General features: G+C 39.9%; 1 protein-coding gene and 1 non-coding gene across 3 annotated transcripts in view; both read left to right on the top strand.

Annotated features, from left to right (window-relative positions):
- The window catches only part of TOP1 (DNA topoisomerase I), a 99023-nt gene that overhangs the window by 41599 nt on the left and 33830 nt on the right, over positions 1-23594 (top strand). For both annotated transcript variants that reach the window (XM_036244204.1, XM_036244205.1), the window contains 5 exons: positions 8669-8792; positions 9932-9987; positions 12821-12916; positions 13917-13992; positions 17132-17238. In XM_036244204.1, coding sequence (XP_036100097.1) covers positions 8669-8792; positions 9932-9987; positions 12821-12916; positions 13917-13992; positions 17132-17238 — 459 coding nt within the window. The remainder of the gene's footprint in view (positions 1-8668; positions 8793-9931; positions 9988-12820; positions 12917-13916; positions 13993-17131; positions 17239-23594) is intronic.
- On the top strand, positions 7247-7372 carry LOC118619493. The gene has a single exon (XR_004957261.1). It is a non-coding gene; the product is annotated as a U6atac minor spliceosomal RNA (small nuclear RNA).

Raw genomic sequence — 23594 nt, 5'->3', positions numbered from 1 at the left:
ATTACCACAAAGCTTGGTGAATATCAGCGAGATAAATTGGAGCTGTTAATTTTGGTAGTTGAATCTAATTTAGTAGTTACTTATCGATAACATCTAATTTGGAGCCCTAGTTTTCAGTTATATGTAGCCCTATTACAATGAACCACAATCATTTTTTTTTTCTGTTAATCCTTACCTGAGGATATTTTTCCATTGCTTTTTTTGTTTTGTTTTTTCATTTATCTTCAGATAAAGCAGTAGGGAGAGAGGTGGGAAGAGAGAGAGAGAGAAACATCTATGTGAGAGAGATACATCGAGTGGTGGCCACCAACACGACCCCAACCGGAGCCCGGGACAAACTGCAACCGAGGTATGTGCCCTTAGCAAGAACCGAATCCGGAACTCTCCAGTCCCCAGGCCGATGCTCTAACCACTGAGCCAAACCAGCCAGGGCTTTCCATTGCTTTTTAGAGAGACTGAGAGGCGGAAGGGAGGGAGGAGGAGAGAAAGAAACATGGAAGTGAGAGGGACAAATTGATTGGTTGCCTTCCACATGATGACTGGGGCCAGGGATTGAACCTACAACCCAGGTATGTGCCCTTGACCAGGAATTGAACCAGCAGCCCTCTGTCCACATTTCGACACTGTAACCACTGAGCCAAACTGGCCAGGGCTGTAAACTTTTAAAAAAAGATTTCATTGTAGAAACGGCATTTGAGCTAGTCATTGAAAGATGGTTAAAATCTTAACAAAGGAAAGTTGATGGCTAGAAAGAAGGGCATTTCAGACAACAAGAAACGCATGAACAAAATAAGGAAGCACTGTGTAATTTACTTTGCCCTGGGAAGACTCCAGTTGGGCAGATGACTGGATTAACAGGATGGGATAGTAGAAAATGAGGCCAAAAAAGTGACTTGGGGCAAAACTATTAAAAGTTATTTCAAGAAGTTGGAACATTAAAAAAAAAGGTTGGGACTTGATTCTGAAGGGAACAAGAGGCCACTGAAAATAGTTAAGAAAGGGAAATACAGAATTTAACCACAAATGGCATGAGGAGTCTAAGAAAAGGGGCTCCTAGTTTGGATAACTGGGTGGCTGTTTACCCTATTAATAGAGATAGGAACTTTAGAGATAGGGGAGGAATGGGAGTTGAGAATATGTATTGGCTTGGGCACATCCCTTTATCCTCTCTGTCCTGCAAACAAAGGATTAAATAATTTCTGACATTCGATTTAGTACAAATTTCCAGTAATTCTTGTGATTTTGAGCATTAAGTGATAAGCATTAAGAAATCTGTATTTCTGCCCTGGCCGGTTTGGCTCAGCGGTTGGAGCATTGGCCTGCGGTCCGGAGAGACCCGGGTTCGGTTCCCGCTAAGGGCACGTACCTCGGTTGCAGTTTGTCCCCGGCCCTGGTTGGTCGTGCGGGTGGCAGCCACTCGATGTGTCCCTTTCACGTCGACGTTTCTCTCTCTCTCTCTCTCTCTCCCTCCCACTCTATCTGTGCAAAAAACGGAAAAAAATGTCCTCGGGTGAGGATAAAAAAGAAAAAAAGAAATCTATATTTCTTACGCGGCTGGTGTGGCTCAGTGAATTGAGCGTCATCCCCATAGACTGAGAGGTCCCTATTTGATTCCCAGTCAGAGCACAAGCCGGAGTTTCGAGCTCCATCCCTAGTGGGGGGCGTGCAGGAGGCAGCCAATCGATGTTTCTCACATCAATGCTTCTCCCTCTCTCTCCCTCTCTAAAAAATCAATAAAAACACATTTAAAAAAAGAAACCTCAATTTCTTAAGAGTCTTTCAGAAACTGCTGCTCTGTCCCGTCGCGTCGTCCCCCCCCCCCCCCCCCCCCCCCCGACAACTTTTGAATTTACCTAGATTATTTATTTAGCAAACATTTAAGCTTTAACTGTCTTTCTTTGAAGGGGCTGTGGATTTCTTCCTTCCATAGCTCTGAAGCTCTCTAGGCTCTCCAGTAGGAATCCCTTGTGATTCTATTGTCTGCACCCTGCAGGGACGGATCTACTGCCTTGAGGGGTTGTCAGGTAGCTGAATGGCTAAATCCTGTTCTCAGAAGATAAAGAGGCTCCTTCTGCCCCTAGCAATACTTCTTTTTTTGCTTTGTTTGAGAGTATTGTAACAGAGTGGTCCACTGTGGAGCCAGACTGCCTGCATTTAAATCCTACTTATCTCATTAGATGTGTCTCCTTGGGCAACTTACTTAACCTTACCTACCTTGTCTCAGTTTTCACATCTGTAAAGTGGAGATACTAGAATTTATCTCAGTTTTGTTATGGGGATTAAATTGCTTAGAAGAGTTCCAGGCACTTAGTGGTACTCAAGTATCTGTTAAAGACTTTTATTGGTGATAGAGGACAGATTGGGTGTGGGGGAAGGGTTTGTTTGTTTTCTTTAACAGATTTAAATGGTTTCCCATAGCCAACATCCTAGCTTCCCAGAATGTCAGACATGGGCCTTTTGTTTTGTTTTCTAAAGAGGCAGCAAATACTATCCCAGGGCTGAAGGGAAATGCTTTCCCCTGCTGGCATCTCCATACTTCCACCTTCTGCCTGAGTGCCTTAGATAGGAACCCTGGTCAGACTTGTCTGCTCAGCTCCAGCAAGGGTCACAGACCAAAGGTTTCACCATCGTCACTTTAAAAATAGTATAAGTTACTTTTTTCCTAAGTGGAATTTAGCTAATTGAAGCATAAGACAGGCATGAACACTCTGGAGAGGTGGCTTTGACTCTAGCCATTTGTTCTCTTTGGCATTGACTTCTGCTTGTCCAGACTCCGCTGGTGTGGTAGATCTTAACCCCGGACAAACATGAGCCCTGAGCCCCAAGGAGTCAGCTTGTGTGCATAGCCACTAATTGGGTGTTTTCTCTGAGTTGCTGATAATGGAATTCCTATTTCCTCCAAAAGTGTGACCATTACAGAGGTTCTGGAATACTAGCTACTGTCTGTGTTTTGGCCTTTAGTGTATCCCAGACTAAACTCATTCTTAAAATGTATTTGTTCTTCAGATCTTTTTGTCCCTTACTATGATCGATTTAAGCCTTATTTTCTAGTTTATTTTTCTTACTTAGCCCCGATAAAGTTTCTTCAATACCTCAGTCATCTGTTCGTCAATACCTCAGCCTCGAACTGGCCAGTATTTGTAGCCTTCAGTGGTACTTAAAGCCCTTTCTGTGACTTTGACATTATGTATGTAAAAGTAGTGGGATCAGTATAAAGACAAGGGTAAGACCTCTTAAAACAGGCAGTCAACACAGGAACTCCTGCACTGGGCAGAATTTCCATCATCTGTCAGTGGGAAAGGTGCTGCTCCTTAAGCCACCATAAAAGCCAAACTAGTTTTAAACATTTTGGAAAAAGAGATACATGTTAGGAAATCCTGAATGATGATGAGTCAGCCTAAATGATCCCAGATTTGCTCCATTTTCTACTACTGGCCAGATCCTTCTAATTTCTGTGGCACAGCCTTAGACGTGTGTTTGTATCACAGGGCTTTGTGCCCCAGGTGCATTTGTTACTGCAGGTAGATCCCTAGGAAAGACTGGTACCATGGCTTGCCCTTTGCCAGCACTACCGCCCATATAGGGTTGTAGATGGAGGGGTAGGGCTTCAGTCCCCTCTGCTATTTCTGAAGGCAGGAACAGTAACAGCACCTTACAAGTAGATATGTTATTAGCCTTGTGTTCAAAGGCCTAATAGGGCTCCACAAACTCAAATTTCTAACAGTCCCCAATGGAATGCCATGTATACCACAAGATGTCCTTAACCCTGAATCATCTGAGCTCACATAACATAACACTCCAAACCTGCTCTTACATCTAAAAGTTTCCTTTTGAAAGTCAACTTGATAGTTTCATCTCATTCTGGTCTTTGTGATTAATTATGACCTACAAAGGGGTTACTACTCTAGCAGGAACTTTGAATCTCTTGAATAGATTTCCCTCTGGTTAGCAGGCAGAGGAAGTATTTTTGACTTTTTTTCACTTTCCTAGTGTGGCCTGGGTACTGTCTCATTGCCTTATCATTTGTTGTCTTCTTTTCCCTTATCTCTGTGGGTGTGATAATGAATAGCAAAGCAGAAAACTGGAGGGCTGTGTGTGCACTTACAGATTACCCATGCTGTGAATGCCAAAAGGCCAAAAGCTAGTTTTGTAGTGAAACAGACTGATGTTCTAAGAATTTCTTTCATTGAGAAAGAGAACAAGGTGGGGAAGGTGGAACATAAAGGAGGATAGGATGTTTCTAAACTTAGATTCCTGAATCAGCCATTTATAGTTTTGTGGGGAGACAAATGAGGAGCAGCTATCCCAAAGGTTTTATCATTTCAGTTATCCAAGATCTCTATTCTAGAAAGTTTCCACTTGATGGTAAAATAAAACTTTGACCTTAAATATCAAATCTCAGATTAGCTGTGCATTTGTCTTGTACTCTTATCTACCTTTAGTGGTAGGTATCAATTTCATGGAAATGTAATGATATTGATTTAGTGGAAGGCAGTCTGAACCTGGAGATGGAAATGCTAAGTTTAAATCTGAACTTCACTTCTTTCTAATACATAACTTTGAATAAGACTGAATCACTGGCTCCTCAGTTTCTAAAGCAGTCTTAGGGGATAATAAAACCTACCTCACAGGAATGTTGTGAGGATTGAATGAAACAATAGATGTGAACACACCAAGTACACTGCTTGCTTAGAATTTTTTATTTGGAGGTGGGGGGAGTATATTCATCCATCACTATTATGGATATAATTATTCCATATTTTTTGCTTTTAGGCAAAAACTTATATAGATGGCCATATATATTTCTTACAGTTAATGTAAAAAAAAACCCCTAAAACTACAATGCTTGTTGAATAGAATAGTGATATTACCATATCACTTGCTGGTAATATCAAAACTATGTGTAAACTTTTGAAAGATCAGTTGCAATCTTGGCAACTTTGCTATTTTACCCATCATTCTAAAGCTGAAGTGTTATGCAATTGAAAGCTATTTTTTGTACAAAGAATAAATTTTTTGATAAAACATTGCATTTTGCTAAAAGCAGGTTATGAGAACACAGTGCATAGATAGTGACATCTTAATGATACTGAGAATAAAAGCATGGTGGGACAACTTGGTTATCATGTACTTCCGAGCTCCCTGGAACTAGGCTCAGCCTTCATGAGTTTGAAAGAAAAGTTTGCCCTGGCTGGTTTGGCTCAGTGGTTAGAACGTCAGCCTGCGGACCAATGAGTTGCAGGTTTGATTCTAGTCAAGGGCACGTACCTTGGTTGCGATTTGTCCCTGGCCCTGGTTGGAGTTGTGCGGGAGGCAGGCACTGGATGTGTCCCTTTCACGTCAGTGTTTCCCTCTCCCTTCCACTCGGTCTGAATGAAAGTGGGAAAATGTCCTCGGGTGAGGATTAAAAAAAAGAAAGAAAAGTTTTCTGATGTAGAAACTTGTTATTTCAATGTGTGGCACCTCTGAATAAGCTAATGAGGGCAGAGTATATAAACAATGGAAAATGGACATTGTTTTTTTTCCCAGACAGTTCCTGGGTCTTCTCTAACCTATAGTCCTGTTTCTACTAGTCTCCATATCCTCTGGCTAGATTTCATACAGTTTCTGCTTATTAGTAGATGCTCTCCTGATCTAGGCTCTGGCTCTCACCTAACTGGTCGCTATCATTTGTTTATCTGTTTTTGGCCTTTGATGTAGCTAAGTATGTTGACCAAATCTCTTTAGGACAAACTTCAGGGGATGGACATAGCCTAATAAGGTCAATGCTGGTAAAAATCTATTTTTGGGGGCTGAAGGTGTTAAATGTGACAAATGGGAAATACAGTCTATGGTGATTAAGGCATGAGCTGATGCTGCCCATAGGCCTGACTGGCCCTGTCAGCTGGGGTTGCTCTCAGCTGATTTGCATGTGAGCTGGACACCCCCTCCCCCCAATTCATAGCACTTGAATTCATGCTTCCTTTTGTTAGCTTGTGGAATATATTGGTGACGTGAGCAAGGTTCCTAAAGCATTTGTCTTGATGCACTGAAGAAAACAGCCATCCAGTGTTCTGCCACCTTAAACTACAGCATGTGATATTTGCTTATTGCCTCTGTAGTCTTGTCCACATGCATGTTTTTATGTAGGTGCAGTTATTTTATATGCATATGCATTGTTCTATACCATTGTACATGAGGGACTTGAGTGTCTGTGGATTTTGGTATCTATGCTGGGAGGAGGTGGTGTTCCTGAAACCAGTCCCCCTTGGATACCAAAGGATGACAAAATCAAGTTGTAAACATTTTCCGTGTATATTTGTAGGACTTAAATTATAGCATATTAGCTACCGAATGTGATACATCAGTTTCTTCTTCTTGTTACTAAGGTTGTATCTAGTTTTTTAGTGGTTTATTTTTGTTTGCTTCTTGTTATGGGAAGCATCAAAATGAACATCTTTGTGTAATGGTATTTCCCAAAGAGAAATTTCCAGGAGCTGTATAGATGTCAGGGTGTGGACATTTTAATGGCTCTTGCTTTGTAATGTCATATTTTGTTTTCCAGAGGAGCACTGTGCCTTTTCACAGTGCTGCCAGTGCGTCCACACACCCTCTTAAAAGGAAAACTTTTAAATGCCTTTTATTTATTTATTTATTATTATTTTTTTTTAATCCTCATCCGAGGACATTTTTTCCATTTTTTGTACAGATAGAGTAGGAGGGAGAGAGAGGAAGAGAGAGGGAAACATCGATGTGAAAGGGACACATCGAGTGGCTGCCACCCGCACGACCAACCAGGGCCGGGGACAAACTGCAACCGAGGTACACGCCCTTAGCGGGAACCGAACCCGGGTCTCTCCGGGCCGCAGGCGGACGCTCTAACCGCTGAGCCAAACCGGCCAGGGCTAAATGCCTTTGCTTTTAGATGGGTCTTTTCTTATTGTGAGGAAAGGACCAAGCAGGATTTATAAGCCCCATCTAGCAGTAGCTAACTTTTTTTTTTTTTTTTTTTAGAAAACTAGTAGGAAACGTCTATGGTGTGGGGCTGCTCACTGCAAAAGGCCCTGGCTTGGCTACATATATGATATGTCCCAAGTCTGGCACAGGGCTACCAAATGCATTTTTGGTGAGTTGCCTTTACCCCTCACATCAGATGTGAATGCCCTAGTTGAAGTTTTCATTCTAATTTTTTGCTGGTAGAATGTTGTAGAAGTACAATGGAGCTTGCTGTATATTCTTAGTCACTTTTTAAAAAATGTCCTGGTTTGTGTTGTATGAAAGGAGAGAAGGTTAGCACTCCCCTTGACAAGGATGGAAGAGGCCCTCGGGCCTAACAACACACATACGGTTAAGGCGTTGCCACCTACTTCGTGGCATCTAACCACTGTTTTTGTATCACCTCACACCTGTCAGAATGGCCGCCATCAACCAATCATCAAACAACAAGTGTTGGCGAGGGTGTGGAGAAAAGGGGACTCTAATACACTGCTGGTGGGAATGCAGACTGGTGCAGCCGCTATGGAAAACAATATGGTGCTACCTCAAAAAATTAAAAATTGAACTTCCATTTGACCCAGTGATCCCACTGCTGGGAATATACCCTAAGAAGCCTGAAACACCAATCAGGAAGAATATATGTACCCCCATGTTCATAGCAGCACTATTTACAATAGCTAAGATCTGGAAACAGCCCAAGTGTCCACCAGTAGACGAATGGATAAAAAAGCTGTGGTACATATACACAATGGAGTACTATGCAGCGGTAAGAAAGAAAGATCTCTTATCCTTTGAGACGACATGGAGGGACCTGGAAAGTATTATCCTAAGTGAAAGAAGCCAAGCAGAAAAAGACAAATACCACATGATCTCACTTATATACGGAATATAATGAACATAACAGTCTGAGGAATACAGTAGACCCAGACACATGGAAGTAGGGCACAGACTGACATCCCTCAGAAGAGGGGATGGGGGGTGGAGGGGTGGGAAGAGAGAAACCACAGAACTTATATGCATGTATGCATGACCAATGGACATGGACAACTAAGCCGGGGACAGGGTGGAGGGGGGGTAGGGTGGGGGGTGCCAATGGGGTAAAAAGGTAAAATATCTGTAACAAAATAAATAAAAATTCATATAAAAAAATAAAAATAAAAATAAAAAATGTCCTGGTTTGTCCAGCCGGTGTGGCTCAGTGGTTGAGCGTCGACCTGTGCACCAAGAGGTCGTCGGTTCGATTCCCAGTCAGGACACATGTTCAGGTTGTGGGCCTGATCCCCAGTGGGGGGCATGCAGGAGGCAGCCAATCAATGTTCTTTCTCATCGATGTTTCTCTCTCTCTCTCTCTCTCTCTCTCTCTCTCTCTCTCTCTCTCTCTCTCTCTCCCTCCCTCCCTCCCTCCCCCTCTCTCCCTCTCTCCCAAATCAGTAAAGGAAAAGAAAATGCCCTGGTTTGTTTAGAATGACTCTATTTCTGTATTTGGTTCCTTTGAAAAAAATTAAAACATCAAACAAAATCAAGTCCTGTGTAGACAAAAGCCTCTACTTGAGCTTCTGTCAGGACTATTTACTCAAAGCATTGTAAGTTTCCATGGTTCATGTAATCTTAGGGTATCTTGTGAATTGATCTTGTGAAATGAACCCTTGTGGTCCCTACTCTGTGCTAACCCTTTGTGTCTTACTTTTCACAGTGAACATAAAGATTCTGAAAAGAAACACAAAGAGAAGGAAAAAACCAAGCACAAAGATGGAAGTTCAGAAAAACATAAAGACAAACATAAAGACAGAGACAAGGAAAAACGAAAGGAGGAAAAGGTACAGAACTTGCTAGGGGGGAGGAAGAGACGTGGGGTGTACTTTTCATTCTGTTTACCTTTTCAAGCAGGTGATGAAATTACCTTCATTGCACAGTAAGAGCCCTTGGCCTTTGAGTGAAAAGGTCTCTGTCAGGAGACTTTAGAGTCAACCATAGTCTTAAATTATGAAAACAAAGCCTGTTGCCACTGTATTTACAGTCTCGTTACTATTCAAATCATTATTTTATATGGCAACTGGATAAATTGAGGATGTAGGGTTTCTGGAAATGTCAGTTTTCTTTCATGGGCAAAATTAATTCTGTTTTAAGGAGAAGGCTAATGCTACGTTGGTCCTCTGCTGAATAAAGTTCTTGAGTGAAAGTATGGTGATGCCGGTGACGCTTCTGGGTTTTAGTTACAGCATCACCAGTACAGCCTTCTCAAATGGCCGGGACGAGGGGCGCTACGCATAGACCTTAAAAATTGTTTTAATTTAGGTTTTGAAAAAGTAACATTTGTACTTGGTAAAATCAGACTGTGTGAATAGGGAATGTAGTGAAAAATACATCTCCCTTTTATTTCTGACTCACTGGCTTTCCAGAGGCAGCCACTATACTGACGGTTCTTTGTATTCTTTCAGAGATACTGTGTGTGTGTGTGTGTGTGTGTGTGTGTGTGTCCCTGTCCCTTTGTGTATGTGTATGAAGATTTTTGGAAGCTCTAGATCAGTGAGTCTAGAAAATGGGAATTTGAAGAAGGGGTATATGAATTTACTTTCCCAAATCAGAGAAGGCAGGAAATAGTCCATTTCTTTTTTTATTTTTATTTTTTTTATTTCCTTTCTGCACTGACAAGAGCAAATCCTTGAGAAGGTGGCATATATTTACTGAGGGAGGGGACCTGCCAAAATTTAAAGGTAAAAAGCTGCCATTTTGAAGGGAAACTTTTCTCAGTGAGTTGGATAATTTATCCTGAAGAATTGTAAAAAATGAGTCTTAGAAAAATCTGAAGACTTCGATTCACGTGCTCAGCAGGAAGAGTCCATCTGCGATCACCATGTCCCAAGAGTTGAGGCCACATGTTCTCAAATAAGAGAGAGGCTTCTTCGGGTGTGCCCCTTTCAAGGGACTAATCAGTGACTGCTGTTTGACCTTTCAGATCAGAGCCTCTGGGGATGCAAAAGTCAAGAAGGAGAAGGAAAATGGCTTCTCAAGGTGAGAGTCTTCTGCTTCTCTGGGCGCTCTGCAGGCCAGTTGCCCACGTGTACTGCTGCCTGGACGTGCCCGAAACACACTGACCTGGCCACCTCCAGGTTTCCAAGGAAGTTGGCAGTGAGAGGACTTGGTTGAAGCCAACTTGAGCATTTCTAGAATGCCATCGAGTGAGACTGACAAGCACATTCTCCAGAAGTTATTTTGAATGGAGAAGATTGACTGAAAGAATTTCTTTTTAATTGAGATATAATTTACATACCATAAAATTTACCCTTTTAAAGTATACAGTTTATTGGGTTTCAGTATATTCACAAGGTTGTGTATCCTTCCCACTGCTGCACTCTCTGATTTCAGAACATTTTCATCACTCCATAAGGAGACTCAATACTCAGTCAGTAGTAATTATTAGTAATATTCTGAGTTTCATATATAGACACCTATTTGACCTACATTCTAGGGATGGATATAGATTTGAGTGGAATTACAGGGTATGGCAAAAGTAGGTTTATAGTTGTGAGTACTCAAAACACAGAATTAATAAAGCTATTGTAATAATCATAACCTGCATGTCGTTTTCCATACGAACAACTGTACACCTACTTTTGCCCAGCCTGTATATATCTCTTTCCTAGAAGGAAAGGAAAATATGCACAGTTTGGAGGACACTTTTCCTGTGCTATTTTTGCTGTTATGATTCTTTTTTCCTCATCCGCCTCAACTTTTTAATATAAGCCTCAGATCCCCTCTAGTTTAAAAAAACTGGAGGTTTATGATCTTTTCACTCGTCTCCACAAGAATGACAGACTGGATTTACTAGGGGTTGTTGGAAGTTTTTGCATTATTGACTAGGACATAGTGTTTTGAGAGTTTTGCTTCCTTGAACCTTTGAACTTTCAGTTTCGTTTGAGAACATTTTTGAAAACTGTGCCATGTCCTCCAGGTCTCTCAGACCAGGAGAAGCAGGAGCCCTCTTCAGGCATGTTTTATAACTGTTCTAGGAATGCAGGACAATAAAATTTACTGTAAGCTACCCTAGATGTTCTGATTTCTTAGTAAAGTGAGCACAGGGAGGCTGTTTTCTGCAAAAGACCAACTGCCTGGATTTTTATTAAACTAATATGTACTAAGAAACTACTGGACTCTGGATTTGAGGTAGTCCTGGGTTCAGTTTCAGACTCTCTGGGTTAGAAGATAGGGAACACACCCTCGGGACAGCGCTCTGTGCATTCCCTTGGCTGGACTGCTTGTTTGTTTGCATGTGTGTCTGCAGAGAATCTAGGTGTTCACTGGATGGAACCCTGTTTTCTGAGAAATTGTTTTAGAACTTCTTCAAGTCTAGTAACCCTCCCCACATGGTTTTTAACTTCACCTGTGACAATACTAGGAGCTAACATTTACTGCTTGGGTAAATGGCAGTGTTTCTTTTCTGGTGCAAAGCTTGTGGAGATTTGGGACTCTTGGGTCTATGTTAGTCATTTCCATGGTGTGGGGAAACACTTTAGAGGCTGGCATTTGGGTAATGTGCAGAAATAAGGAAAGAGCTCATTTCTTTACACATTTCAAATTCTGTTACAAGCAAGGGGATCCAGTATGCTTGAAGGGGTGAAATGGGGTGGGGGTACTATTGTCTACTCTTAAAACCCTGTGACTATCCTGACTTTCCTTTGTAGCTGAGTCTGTAAACTTATCTCTTGGGTCTCTTAGAGATGAGAAGTTTCGTGTCCAGAGACCATTCCCTGCACTGAGTTAGTTAGCTCTGTAAGTGCTTCCGGCTATAAGCAATGAGGTTCTGATGAGATGTGCTAGGCCAGGGAACACCCCAAGGTTGTGGGGATTGCTGGTCCATGGTTTTTTCACTTCTTCCTTCCTCTTTTTGGTTCAACATAGTTGTCTAACAGAATTACCTTTTTATATTCAGAAGACCAAAAAAAATTTTTTTTTTAAATCCTTACCTGAGGCTACTTCTCCACCTATCTTCAGACAGAGTGGGAGGGGGAGGGGGAGAGAGAGAGAAACATTGATGTGAGAGAGAGAGACATCGATTGGCTGCCTCCCGCACGACCCCAACCAGGGCTGGGGACTGAACTACAACTGAGATACTTGGCCCTTGACCAGAGCTGAACCCAAGACTCTTTGGTCCGCGGGCCGACGCTTCAACCACTGAGTCAAACCACCAGAGCCAGAAGACAAAATCTTAATAAAGATAGGGCAAGGCACTCTTCTGTGTATCCAGTAAATAAACCTAAGGAGTACCTTGAACAATGACTAGATTTGGCTTAGAATGCATTGAGTTTGTCCTAGGCTTCTCGTTTAGCACGTGCCCTTCTTTTGTTTAATGCCAGCTTGGTTATTTTCCTTAGACCTTTAAGGTACCAAGTTTGGGGATTAAATTTTTCTTCCTTTCCTTGTAAAAACTATATTTTAGCTTTTAGAGCACTAGAATAATCAGTTCGAATCATTCCTGGGGTCATACACGTAGTAAATTCCTCATGTGAAGTGAGGAAACAGTTCAGGTTAAGTTTGTTCCTGTTGTGGTTTGGGTCATGCTGGCAAAGGCAGCTGAGATGTAGTGGAAAAGAAGACTGACTTAGAGTAAGGAGTCCTGATCCCAAACCTTGATATGCCTGTTCATCTGTAAAGTGAGGACAGTACTCTCTGCTTCACAGGGTGGAAGTGAGAATTAATTAAGTGAGAAAAAGTGCTCATGGAAAACTTTCATAATATGTTGTTGTCCTTATAGCAGCTGCTTCTCAGTGACATAATTTATCCCTACTTTGGATTACTTAATGTAAATGTTTCAGCACTCGTTAACTAACAACTTTTTTCTCTGTAGTCCGCCACGAATTAAAGATGAACCTGAAGACGATGGCTATTTTGCTCCTCCTAAAGAGGATATGAAGCCATTGAAGAGGCCTCGGGATGAGGATGAGTGAGTACCTCTCATTATTTGGATTTTTGAAAACAAAGAATTGTTTAAAGGATAAATGTGATGTATGTCTCTGTATTACATAAAAAACAGCATTAATTGACTTTTACTCACTTAGAATTTGTGATTAAGAGACTGGGTGACTGATTTCTCTTTCAATTATGAGAAGCAGGGCTTGGTTAGCAAACAAGCAGTGTACCTGCAGCTTAAATGGAGAATATTTATTTCCTTTTTTTTTTTATTAAAAAGGTGTAATACATATTATAGAAATTTCAAATAAAATAATTCATGAAGAATATTTAAGTTATTTGTAACTTGATGTTTATCATCATTTATCACAGATAAGTTTTCACTGTTAAAGCAATTTCTCCTGGCATCTGTGCCTGTCAGTACACTCTGAGTGAAATTTTAGTATATAGAAGGAGTACTAAAATTGCTCTTAATTAAAACAATTATTTGAGGCATATAGGTGCCTCTTTCTCAGATTCAGTCAGCGAGGTTAAATTCCATTCATTATTTTCAATGTTGTATAGCTTATTATGTTCCAGGAATCTACAAAAGGATTTATGGTAGAAAGTGGTGGGTGGAAAGGGAGGAGGGAAGTACTTAGTGAACTTATTTGTGTTCATTCAGAATTCATACAGAATTTCTTTTCTCCCCTCTCGAGCCAGTCATTACTTTGTGGCAGCCGTTGTTGCTCTGTGGGTTCCCAGAGTTCTGTCTTCTAGTGGTGTCATTTATGTATACGTCCCTTCATTCCACTTCCCTCCCGGGCCTGTGTATAGTATGAAGTTGTTTGTTTTGTTCTGTCTAGGACTGTAGTGATTGGGCCATGGTCTGGCCTTCTTTCTCTGTCCTATTCTTGACTAGATGCTCAGCCAAGAATAATAGTGAACACGCCTACATGGGAAGCCCCCAGGAGGAGTTAGTAGGTCCTAATCCTATTGGTGAGAACTTCTGAGTCACAGTTGTGTTAATTGCATATTCATGTTCCCCTTTCTAGTGCTGATTATAAACCTAAGAAAATTAAAACAGAAGATATCAAGAAAGAGAAGAAACGAAAACTAGACGAAGAAGAGGTTAGTAAAGAGACTTAGGCCCTATGGGGCTTGAGTTTGGAATAGGGAGTTTTCCATAAAACAACTTGAAGACAAGTGGGTTTTAGGGATTTGCTTGGTCTGTGTACAGTGGCTGTGGCACTGTTGGTGTGAAGATCTCTCCTAGCCTTCCTGGGGTCTGCCCATAGCTCTGCTGCCAACAACCCTCTTAGAGAAACTCCTCATACATGCAGAGGAGGTGTAAATAAGGAAATCATATTTGCCTACAGTCCAGAAGAGTTTTTCTTAAGAATGTTTTTTAGTGCTCTCCCATATCTAACAAAGCTTGCTCATCCCCCACTTTGGGTAACCATTCCTGCTTAACATCCTTTAATGGGTGTCACTTGGACATAGGATGAAATCCAGGCTCTCTACCACAGCTCCCCCCAGTCTGACCCTTGCATCTTGTGCCTCTTTTCTAACTTGCTTTGTTCCAGCCACACTGACCTCCTGTGTTTCTTTTCCACACGTTCTTTTGTGCTTTAGAGCGTTCTGGAGCACACTGTTCCGTGTCAGGAACACAGGTGTGCTTCCCCCCTTCTTCTCCTGGCTTATAACCCTTCCTTGAAAAGCTCAGTTCAGTTCAAGTACTTTCCTAAGGCTTCTATTTGATGTTCTGGTAGATTTAACATACAGTAATATGTTTCTTCTTTTGACACTTTCTGTTTCTTACATTAACGAGTTAGCAAGCAACTCAAGTAAAACATGCCAGAAATTCATAGGGGTCTTAATCCTACACTCGCCTAAGAGAGGAAGGGGTTGAGTGAGTTTTAACTCCTATGCTGCATTTGAGGTTAGCCTCTGTCTCAGGCAGAATGGATTCACAAGTGTAAAGACAATAACTTGAAGTATCACCAATAAAGATAGTGATAGTGAGGGGTGACTCTTCAGAATGTAAGCTGTCATTGCAATAATAATAATGAAGTTAAATGTAGTAGGTGCTTGTTGTATGCCAGGCACTGTTCTTAACACTTCATATATATCATTTCATTTCATCCTTAGAACAACCCTTAGAGACAAATATTGCTGCTATTAGACTTCATTTTACAGCTGCACAAACAAGTGTAAGAGGTCGAATCATTTGCCTAAGTTCACACAGCTACTAAGTGGTAAAGCTGGGGTTTGATCCCACACAGAGTCCAGAACCAGCACAATAGCTGCCGTGGTATCCTGCCTCCTGGGAAACATCTTTTCCACAAGAAGGGAGAAGTGTCATTAATGAGATCATATTGAGGATGTTAATGAGTAGGTGAGCCATAGATGATCGGGTCCTGGATTTAGGGAATTATAATTTTTCTGACAATTAGTCTATTCTTGGCAGAAATTCAAGTTTATGAGAGCCAACTCAAGGAATTGAGAGTGAAGTATTGAGTAGTGAGTATGGTAGTTAGTCACTGCACTTTCATGTAGATCATCAGACTGGTCAATAAAGGAATGTAAAACTTAGCTCTCCATGCTTTGAGTGTCACCTTAATGCTTATGTTGCATTTATGCACAATAGTATCTTTCTTGGAGCTTGGAAGAGGTTAGTCATAACTCTTAGGCCTTTTGGAGAAAAGAACAATGGGCTCCCCTCCCCCCTTTTTTAATTGTTCTGTTTAGCAACCCCCTTCTGTCTACAGGGGGAGAAAAAAATTTCAGGCTGAAAGACTGAATTAATACAGTCTTATTGTGGCAAGGACCCCAAAAGGCAGAATCGGTCATGATACCTCACTCGCTGGCTATAATTTTTTTTCATTTCTGGGAATTGTTCCGAAGTCTCTCAGTGACTGATTATCCCTTTTTAAGGCTTGAAAACATACAGTAGCCAGTAGTTTCCTGATGGGACCATCTGCATGCCTGTTTTGAAACTATTCAGAGAATGTCTTAACTGAAAAACACTTCCCTTTCCTGTGGTGTGTTTCAGCCTAAATAATAAACATTCTCTGAATTATGTTATCCTCCAGTACTTTCTCCTCATAAACATACTTACACATTTATAGTCTCCATTCCTGTTTTTAAATATGTATGGTATTGTAGTCTTTCCTCTTTCTTCTACCCCAGAGGTCATTCGCTTAAAGATCCTGAGTTTGTCTTGATTGCCATCCTATCATGTGGTCCTGGAATGTTATCTTTCCAGTCATTTCCTGTGCGTCACATTCTTTTATTTATCTGGTCAACTTGGGCTTTTATCATGGTCAATATCATCTACGTTACTTTGAGGAAGTAACAAAACTCTGTTTCAGAATTTCCTTGATTGTAACTGGAAGAGGTCAAACCAAACTGTCTATAGAGCTCTTTCAAGCTCTGCCATTCTGTAATTGCTTTTATGATAGCTCAAAACCACCTTTCAGAGCTATATAAAACTTGTTGACTTAAATTACCTTGAGTAGTTAGAACAAAGGAAAATATTCTTCAAAAGAGTTTCAATTCTCTTGAGTGATAGCCCCACCTGTTGAATAGCACATTTTTGCCTGGATGTGTATATGTTTTGAGATTTATCTCCTGTATTGGTGAACTGCACTGTTTATGTTTGATGATCTTTTTCTGTGCCACTGTGACAGCTCATCTAGGGTCAGAGCCATAAAGAAATACCACTATAAGAATCAGTACTCATTTTAGGACCTTCTAAATACTTGTTTACTGTTTCATGACTGCGTCTGCAAACAGCAGTAATAGAAAGTTCCCTGCTAGATTCAGTCAGGAATTTCCTTTCAACTTGTATATTAAGCATCTAATAGAAAGCTTCATCTATTCATTATTTAGTGGCGTTAGAAGAGATTTAAGGATGAGTAGATTTTAAAATAACTGAGGATGATACACAGGGTTATGTTGTACAACAGTACTTTCCCAGTCTTACCTGAGGTTAAAAATACACTTTCCCGGGCTCTTTCTCTGCAGAACAAGTGTTTTTAACTACTTTCTTGAGTAATTATTTGTCAGGGAGTTTTGGGAACTATTGCTCTCGAGAAAAGTGCTAGGAAATTTTTATTCATCTGTCAAATAGGGAGGATTGGACCTAAGGATACTTCTAGTTCTAATGTTCTATGATTACAATTTTTCTGCCTAATGGCCCCCCAAATGACTTCTAGAAATGCTTCTCGTCCTTATTTAAGTGCTTTCTCACCATGTTTCTTTGTAGGACGGTAAATTGAAAAAACCCAAGAATAAAGATAAAGATAAAAAAGTTCCTGAGACAGATAGCAAGAAAAAGAAGCCGAAGAAAGAAGAGGAGCAGAAGTGGAAATGGTAACATCTCAATATGGGGTTAAATGTCAGCTCTTTGATTCCACAACCTAATTAAGCAATAGTGTTGTGCTATTAAAATTAAAACCCTGATGTATGGGGAAGGAGGAAGACCTCAAAAGAATCTCTCTAGAATAATATTTTGAAATAAGTTTCCCAGGTCCTAGTGAAAGCAATAACTGGCTCTTGACCTATTGGATCTCAAAACTAGGTCCCAGCCTATTGAACAGAATGAACTGTAGCAGTAGACCTATGCTTGTATGGGAATTGAGCATATAAAGAACACTGCATGTAAAATGATAGGAATTACTTAAAATAAGATGGATTTTTCCGTAAATAACTGGGGAAACTGCCTGTTTAAAAATAATCATCTCACCTGGCTGGTGTGGCTCAGTGGTTGAGCACTGAGCCATGCACCAAGAGGTCTCCGATTTGATTTCCCATCAGGGCACATATCCAGGTTGTGGGCCTGATCCCCAGTGGAGGCCATGTGGGAGGCAACCAGTCGATGTTCTCTCTCATCAATGTCTCTATCTTTATCCCTCTCCCTTGCTCTCTCTCTAAAATCAATAAAGAAAAATTACATATAAATAATAATAGTAATAACAATAATCTCCCAAAGAAAACCTGGGTGAATATTTTCATAATTGTAGAATAGCAAAGTCCCATCAATGCATGACATAACTGAAGCCATAAGGAAAGACTTATAAACTTGATACATCAAAGTTAAATCTTCTGCCCTGGCAGGGGGGCTCAGTTGGTACACTGAAAGGTCTCGGGTTCTATTCCTGGTCAGGGCACATCTAGATTACAGGTTTGATCACCTGTCTCAGTTGGGGCACGTGCCAGAGGCAACCAATCCGTTTCTCTTTTACATTGATCTCTCTTTCTCCTGCTCTCTCTATCTTTACCTATCCTCTTTCTCTTTGTTCCCCTCTCTCTAAAAATCAATGAACATGTCCTGGGTAACTTTTTTTTAAAAAAAGTTAAATCTTCTATATGGTGAACAAACTCATGCCATTTAAAATAACAGTCTTAAGTCCTGGCCAGTTTGGCTCAGCGGTTAGAGCATCGGCCCTCGGACTGAAGGGTCTCAGGTTTGATTCCCCAGTCAAGGGGCCTGGGTTACAGGTTTGATCCACAGCCCTGGTTGGGGTTGTGTGAGAGACAGCTAATCGATGTGTCTCTCGTAATGTTTCTCTCTCTCTCTGCCTCCCCTCTGATTTATCTGAAAATCAGTGGATAAATATCCTTGGGTGAGGATTAACAGAAAAACAAACAAACACAATCTTAAGGTAAAATAATTACAGTACACAGGTCTGTGATACCTAATATGAAAAAAGTCCTTTTTAAAAACAAATAAGAAAGGAGAGATAATGCCAGAAAAGTGAGTTATAGACAATCCATTAAAGAAAATAAATGATTAGTAAAAATCTTAAAATATGGTCAACCTTACAAGTAACAAAGGCACAAAGAAAAATAATAAATGATACATCTTGTGTTTAATGTCTCTCAGACTGGGAAAGATTAATATACATCAAAATATCTAGGGTTGTGACTAAGAAAACGGGCAGTCTCCTTCACTGTGACATGAAGAAGCAGAAAGTCTTAGGAAGGACAGTTTAGCAATAATAGAGGTTACTTTTGAAACGTGTGTCTAGGTGGGAAATTTTATTTTCTACTTAATAAGTATTGGTGTTTAGAATTTTGAAATAAACATATATTTTTTAAAATACTGATTTTACCTAAAACTTTATGTTATTTAACTATTACACCAGTAATACACGATTTGTATTTATGTCAAAAATTTCAAATGATCCAGAGGTATAGGAGTTAGGGGAAATGACAGTTCTCTTTTCCTCTTTCCCATTCCCATTTTTCCTTTCCAGCTTTGAGGCAACCACTGTTCGTAGTTTCGTGTGTAGAGTTCCAGACCCATTTGTATGCATTTACTCTATGGTTTTTATAATTTAGAAACATAATCTCCCCAGGACCTAAGGAAATGGGAAGGATCAGTGACCAGGAGGTGGCCGAGAGAAGCAGTTTCAGTGGCAGAACTGCTCAGCACAGCTGGGTAACTGGCATTGTGGGTGTAAACACATATGGGGTTAAAAGGAAAGTGTAGGGAAAAAAATCAAGAGTCCGGGAATCCTGGGCCTTTTGCAGAGGTCAGAGTCAGAAAACAAAAGGTGTATTTTTACTCTCTTCCTTTCATTTTATTTTTTTGGAACTAATAGAAGTTCTTCAGTGATAGAATATTCAAAGGTTTTTATGACTTTAATAAAATGATTTAAAAAAAATAAAATGAAATGATTGAGTAAATCAGGGGTCATTATTGGGAGTTGTGAGAATGGTTAGTAATTCATCAGTCTGTTGGCTCTCTGGGTTCTGTGGTGGGTGCTTGTGTTTGTTGAAAGAACAAATTCATTTCCTTGTCATCACAGGCTCCGTGCTGTCGTCCACATTCCTTGGCTCTTTTGGGGCCCTGATGTACTCTTTTCCTGGCCCAGCTTTATGTGTATGGAATTAGCTACTCTGGAAGGGTCTAATTGCCTGATTTTGCTTCTGTGGTTGAAATCCTTATTGGTGTTGCCACACATTAATTCTGAGAGACTGGCCTTTGTTTGTGTGTTTGGTTGGTCTTTAACTGAAAATGGTTGATTTGGGGGTAAGCAATCTTTGCTATAGCCTCCTTACATGCTTTTCTCAAGTCTAATAGTTGAATCTTGTGCATTCTTAAGCACAATGCTTCGTGGTACAGTGTAAGTTTTATAAGCAGAGAACAGAAATGATTGGCCTCTTACCTGAGAGCTTGCTCTTTCCTCTGTCACTGTCGGCTGCCTACTGCACTCTGAAGTCAGTGGTCCAGTCCTTTGAAGCATAGTCAGGGAACTTGAATGGCAGATACTTTTGTTTGTATTATCTTCTTGCTATTCCACTAAAAGAATTTACCAGCTAATGTGCAGACCTTTTGCTTCCCCCAGAGTCTACAGACTTGTTCATCCTGCCAAAAACAAACTTTGATCTCTATCTCCCTCTCTTTGGTAATTGTGATGATGGAAACATGGTCCAGATTCCACTGGGTTTCTTCACTCTATCATGGTTTCCCCACAGAAACAATGTTACAAATGGCAGCAATATGCTCAGGCTTAGTTCCATGATAAACTATGTAACCCAGATTCCCCTATTAACTGTATAGGGTTTCAGCTCCTCCTTGAATTATTCCTGGCAGGGCTGACCTGTTGGAACATAGGTCCCATTTTATTCTACACAGATGACTCTTCACCAAGAGACCTTGAAACTATGGAGTTTGTTGCTGGTGTTAAGTTGTAACTTTAAATGGAGTTTTGATTCTTTTTTTAGCAAAGAGACTCAAAGGATTATAATGTAGGGAATTTGTGTTGAAAGACTAGGACTCACAAATGCAATCAGTAATAGTGATAAGAAATTTATGGATTATGGATTGCCATTCTCCTTGAAACAGAGAAACTACCCTTGATTCCATAGATTAGCTTTTAGAAAACTGTAGTATGTGACCTTTATTTCTGAAATTTCAGAAATTAAATGTGCATTTTACAGTGTACTGTGAGGTACACTGCAAGGGAATATGATTTCAGAGAGCATGTGGATGTTTACTTTCCTGTCTTATATTTCTAGTACTTTTCCACCTTCTTTTTTCAAGCACATTTTATTGTCAAGTGCATACCTAACTTGAGTTAGTAAGTCAAGCCTGCCATAGAAAAGTCATTTCAATGTCTGCATGTTTTTCTCAATTCTGTTGGTGAACCATTGATGGGGGCCTAAAAGGGCATCTGTACTGTCAGAGAGATTTGTCTAGGGAGAGTTGCTGATCCAGTGATATCAGCCTGTTGGAGGATATGTTCTGTCTGTTTAAAATGATTTGGAGAGTAATAGACTGGGCAGTTTGGATGGGTTCCTGCATCTAGGCCTTTTCATGCCAATGTCTGTCTAGTTGGGAGATCCTGCCAGTTTCATATCTGTCAAGTGTGGTAGGTTAGTCATAGAGGATCTTTAATGTTCCTTGTAGGTCTAAGAATTTATTCTATCTTGAACTTGAGTTTTATTTTTTTTTAATTGTGGTAAAATAGCATTTTTAAAAGTGTTATAAAATTTGTTATCTTAACCATTTTTAAGTGTTCAGTTAAGTGGTCATATTGAGTGCATTCACACTGTTGTACAACCACCACCACTGCCACTATCTCCAGAACTCTCTTCATCTTACAAAACTGAAACTTTATTAAATAATAACTCTCTCTCATCTGACCCTTTCCCCCTAGCTGCTTTCTGTCTCTGTAAGTTTGGTTATTCTAGGTACCTCATGTAAGTGGAACCACACAGTATCTCACTTAGCATAGTATCTTTAAGATTCAGCTATGTTGTACATTTGTCAGAATTTCCTTCCTTTATAAGGCTGAATAATATTCAGTTTTATGTATAGACCACATTTTGTTCATTCATCTGCTGATGGACACTTAGCTTGTTTCTGCCTTATGGCCGTTGTGAATAGTGCTGCTATGAATATTTGTGTACAAGTATTTGCTTGAATACCTGCTTTCAGTTCTTTGGGTATATTCCTAGGAGTGAAATTACTGGATCATGTGGTAATTCTTTGTTTAACTTTAGAGGATCTGCCATGCTGTTTTCCACAGTAGCTGTTCCCATTCACATTCCCACCAACAGGCACAAGATTTTCAATTTCTCCACATCCTCATCAACACTTATTTCTAGTTTGTTTTTAATAATAGCCATGCTAATGGGTGTGAGTGTTATCTCATGGCTCTGACTTATATTTTCCTAATTGTAGGTGATGTTGAACACTTTTTTTAGGTGCTCATTGACCATTTGTGTATCTTTGGAGAAATGTGTATTCATGTCTTTTGCTTATTTTTTAATTAGGTTGTTTATTTTGTTGTTGTTGAGTTTGTGGTTCTTTATATATTCTGGATATTAAACTCTTATCAAAATATTTACTTTGCACATATTTCTGTCATTCTATGGGTTTCTATTTTCCTCTGTTGGTTGTGCCCTTTGATGCACAGTCTAAATTTTGTCCAGTTTATCTAATTTTTTTCTCGTATTTCTGTGTCATGTCAAAGAAATAATTGTTAAAACCATTGTTATGAAGCTTTCACCTTTATGTTTTCTTATAAGCATTTTATAACTTCAGCTCTTTCATTTGGGTCTTTGGTACATTTTGAGTTTATTTTTGTATGTAGTGTAAGATAAGAGCCCAACTTCATTCTTTTTTGTGTGAGTATCCAGTTTTCCCCAAACTGTTTGTTAAAAACACTGTCCTTCTTCCACTGAAAGGTCTTGGAATCCTTGTCACAAGTCCTCTGACTATATGTGTTAACTTTGGTTATATAGTTAGTGTACTATTGCTACAGCACAGTTTGATACGTATCATTTTTATTTGATGTTTCTGATCTTTATTTAAAATATTGGAGTTGGAAATAATAGGAAGTAATAGTGTGTGGATAATTGGCCTTGGGAATGATTCTGTAGAACTGTAAGGCTTTTTATTTTAAGGTAGAAGTAATGAAGATTAAAATTTGTGAAGTTTTAAGATATTTTCTCTGTAAGACGACTGACTCTTAAAACAACCAAGTGGTGGTGGTGAGAAGGTCTGTCTAATTCTAGAGAAAGAAAGGCTGAGACATACAACTGGTTGCCATGCATGGTCCTTAATTAGATCCGAGTTTATAAAATATATTTTGGATATAATTGGGAAGTCTGTAATATGATCTGGACAGTAGAATGCTACTAGGGAATTACTAAGGAATTACTAATTTTGTTACATGTGATAATTGTTTTATAGCTGAGTAAGAGAACATCCTTATTTTTATAGAGATTTAGGGGTGAGGTGGTATACCTGCAGTTTACTTTGAAATGGTTCAGCAAAAAAGGAAATTCAGCATAATATTAACAATTGTTGTATGTAGGTGATGGTATATGGTGTTCTACGTATTATTTGTTTTTCTGTGCTTGATCATTTTTTAAATAAAAGGCTGTTTTCACTGAGGTTTACGTTCACTTATCATTGCTTAGATAGCTCTGGAAAACCCATAAATACCTTAAACTCAGTATAACCCAACTGAACTATTATTTCCCAGTCTTTCATTCCATTGTGTACTTTGTCATAGGGTTGTTTTCCCCTATACCTTCAACTGGCATCTCCACTCCCAGGAGGCCTTTTCCTGTGTATCAACAGCATAAATGTCATATATTTCATTGTGGTTTACTGTCATACCATTGTGATAAAACAACTGTTTCATTTCCATATCCCCACTTGTTTCTGAGCTCCTTGAGTGATGACCTCTTGATATCTTTGAACTGAA

The sequence above is a fragment of the Molossus molossus genome, unplaced genomic scaffold, assembly GCF_014108415.1.
Source record: "Molossus molossus isolate mMolMol1 unplaced genomic scaffold, mMolMol1.p scaffold_m16_p_6, whole genome shotgun sequence".
NCBI classification, from domain to species: Eukaryota; Metazoa; Chordata; class Mammalia; order Chiroptera; family Molossidae; genus Molossus; species Molossus molossus.
This window is presented reverse-complemented; position numbering and strand designations above follow the sequence as displayed.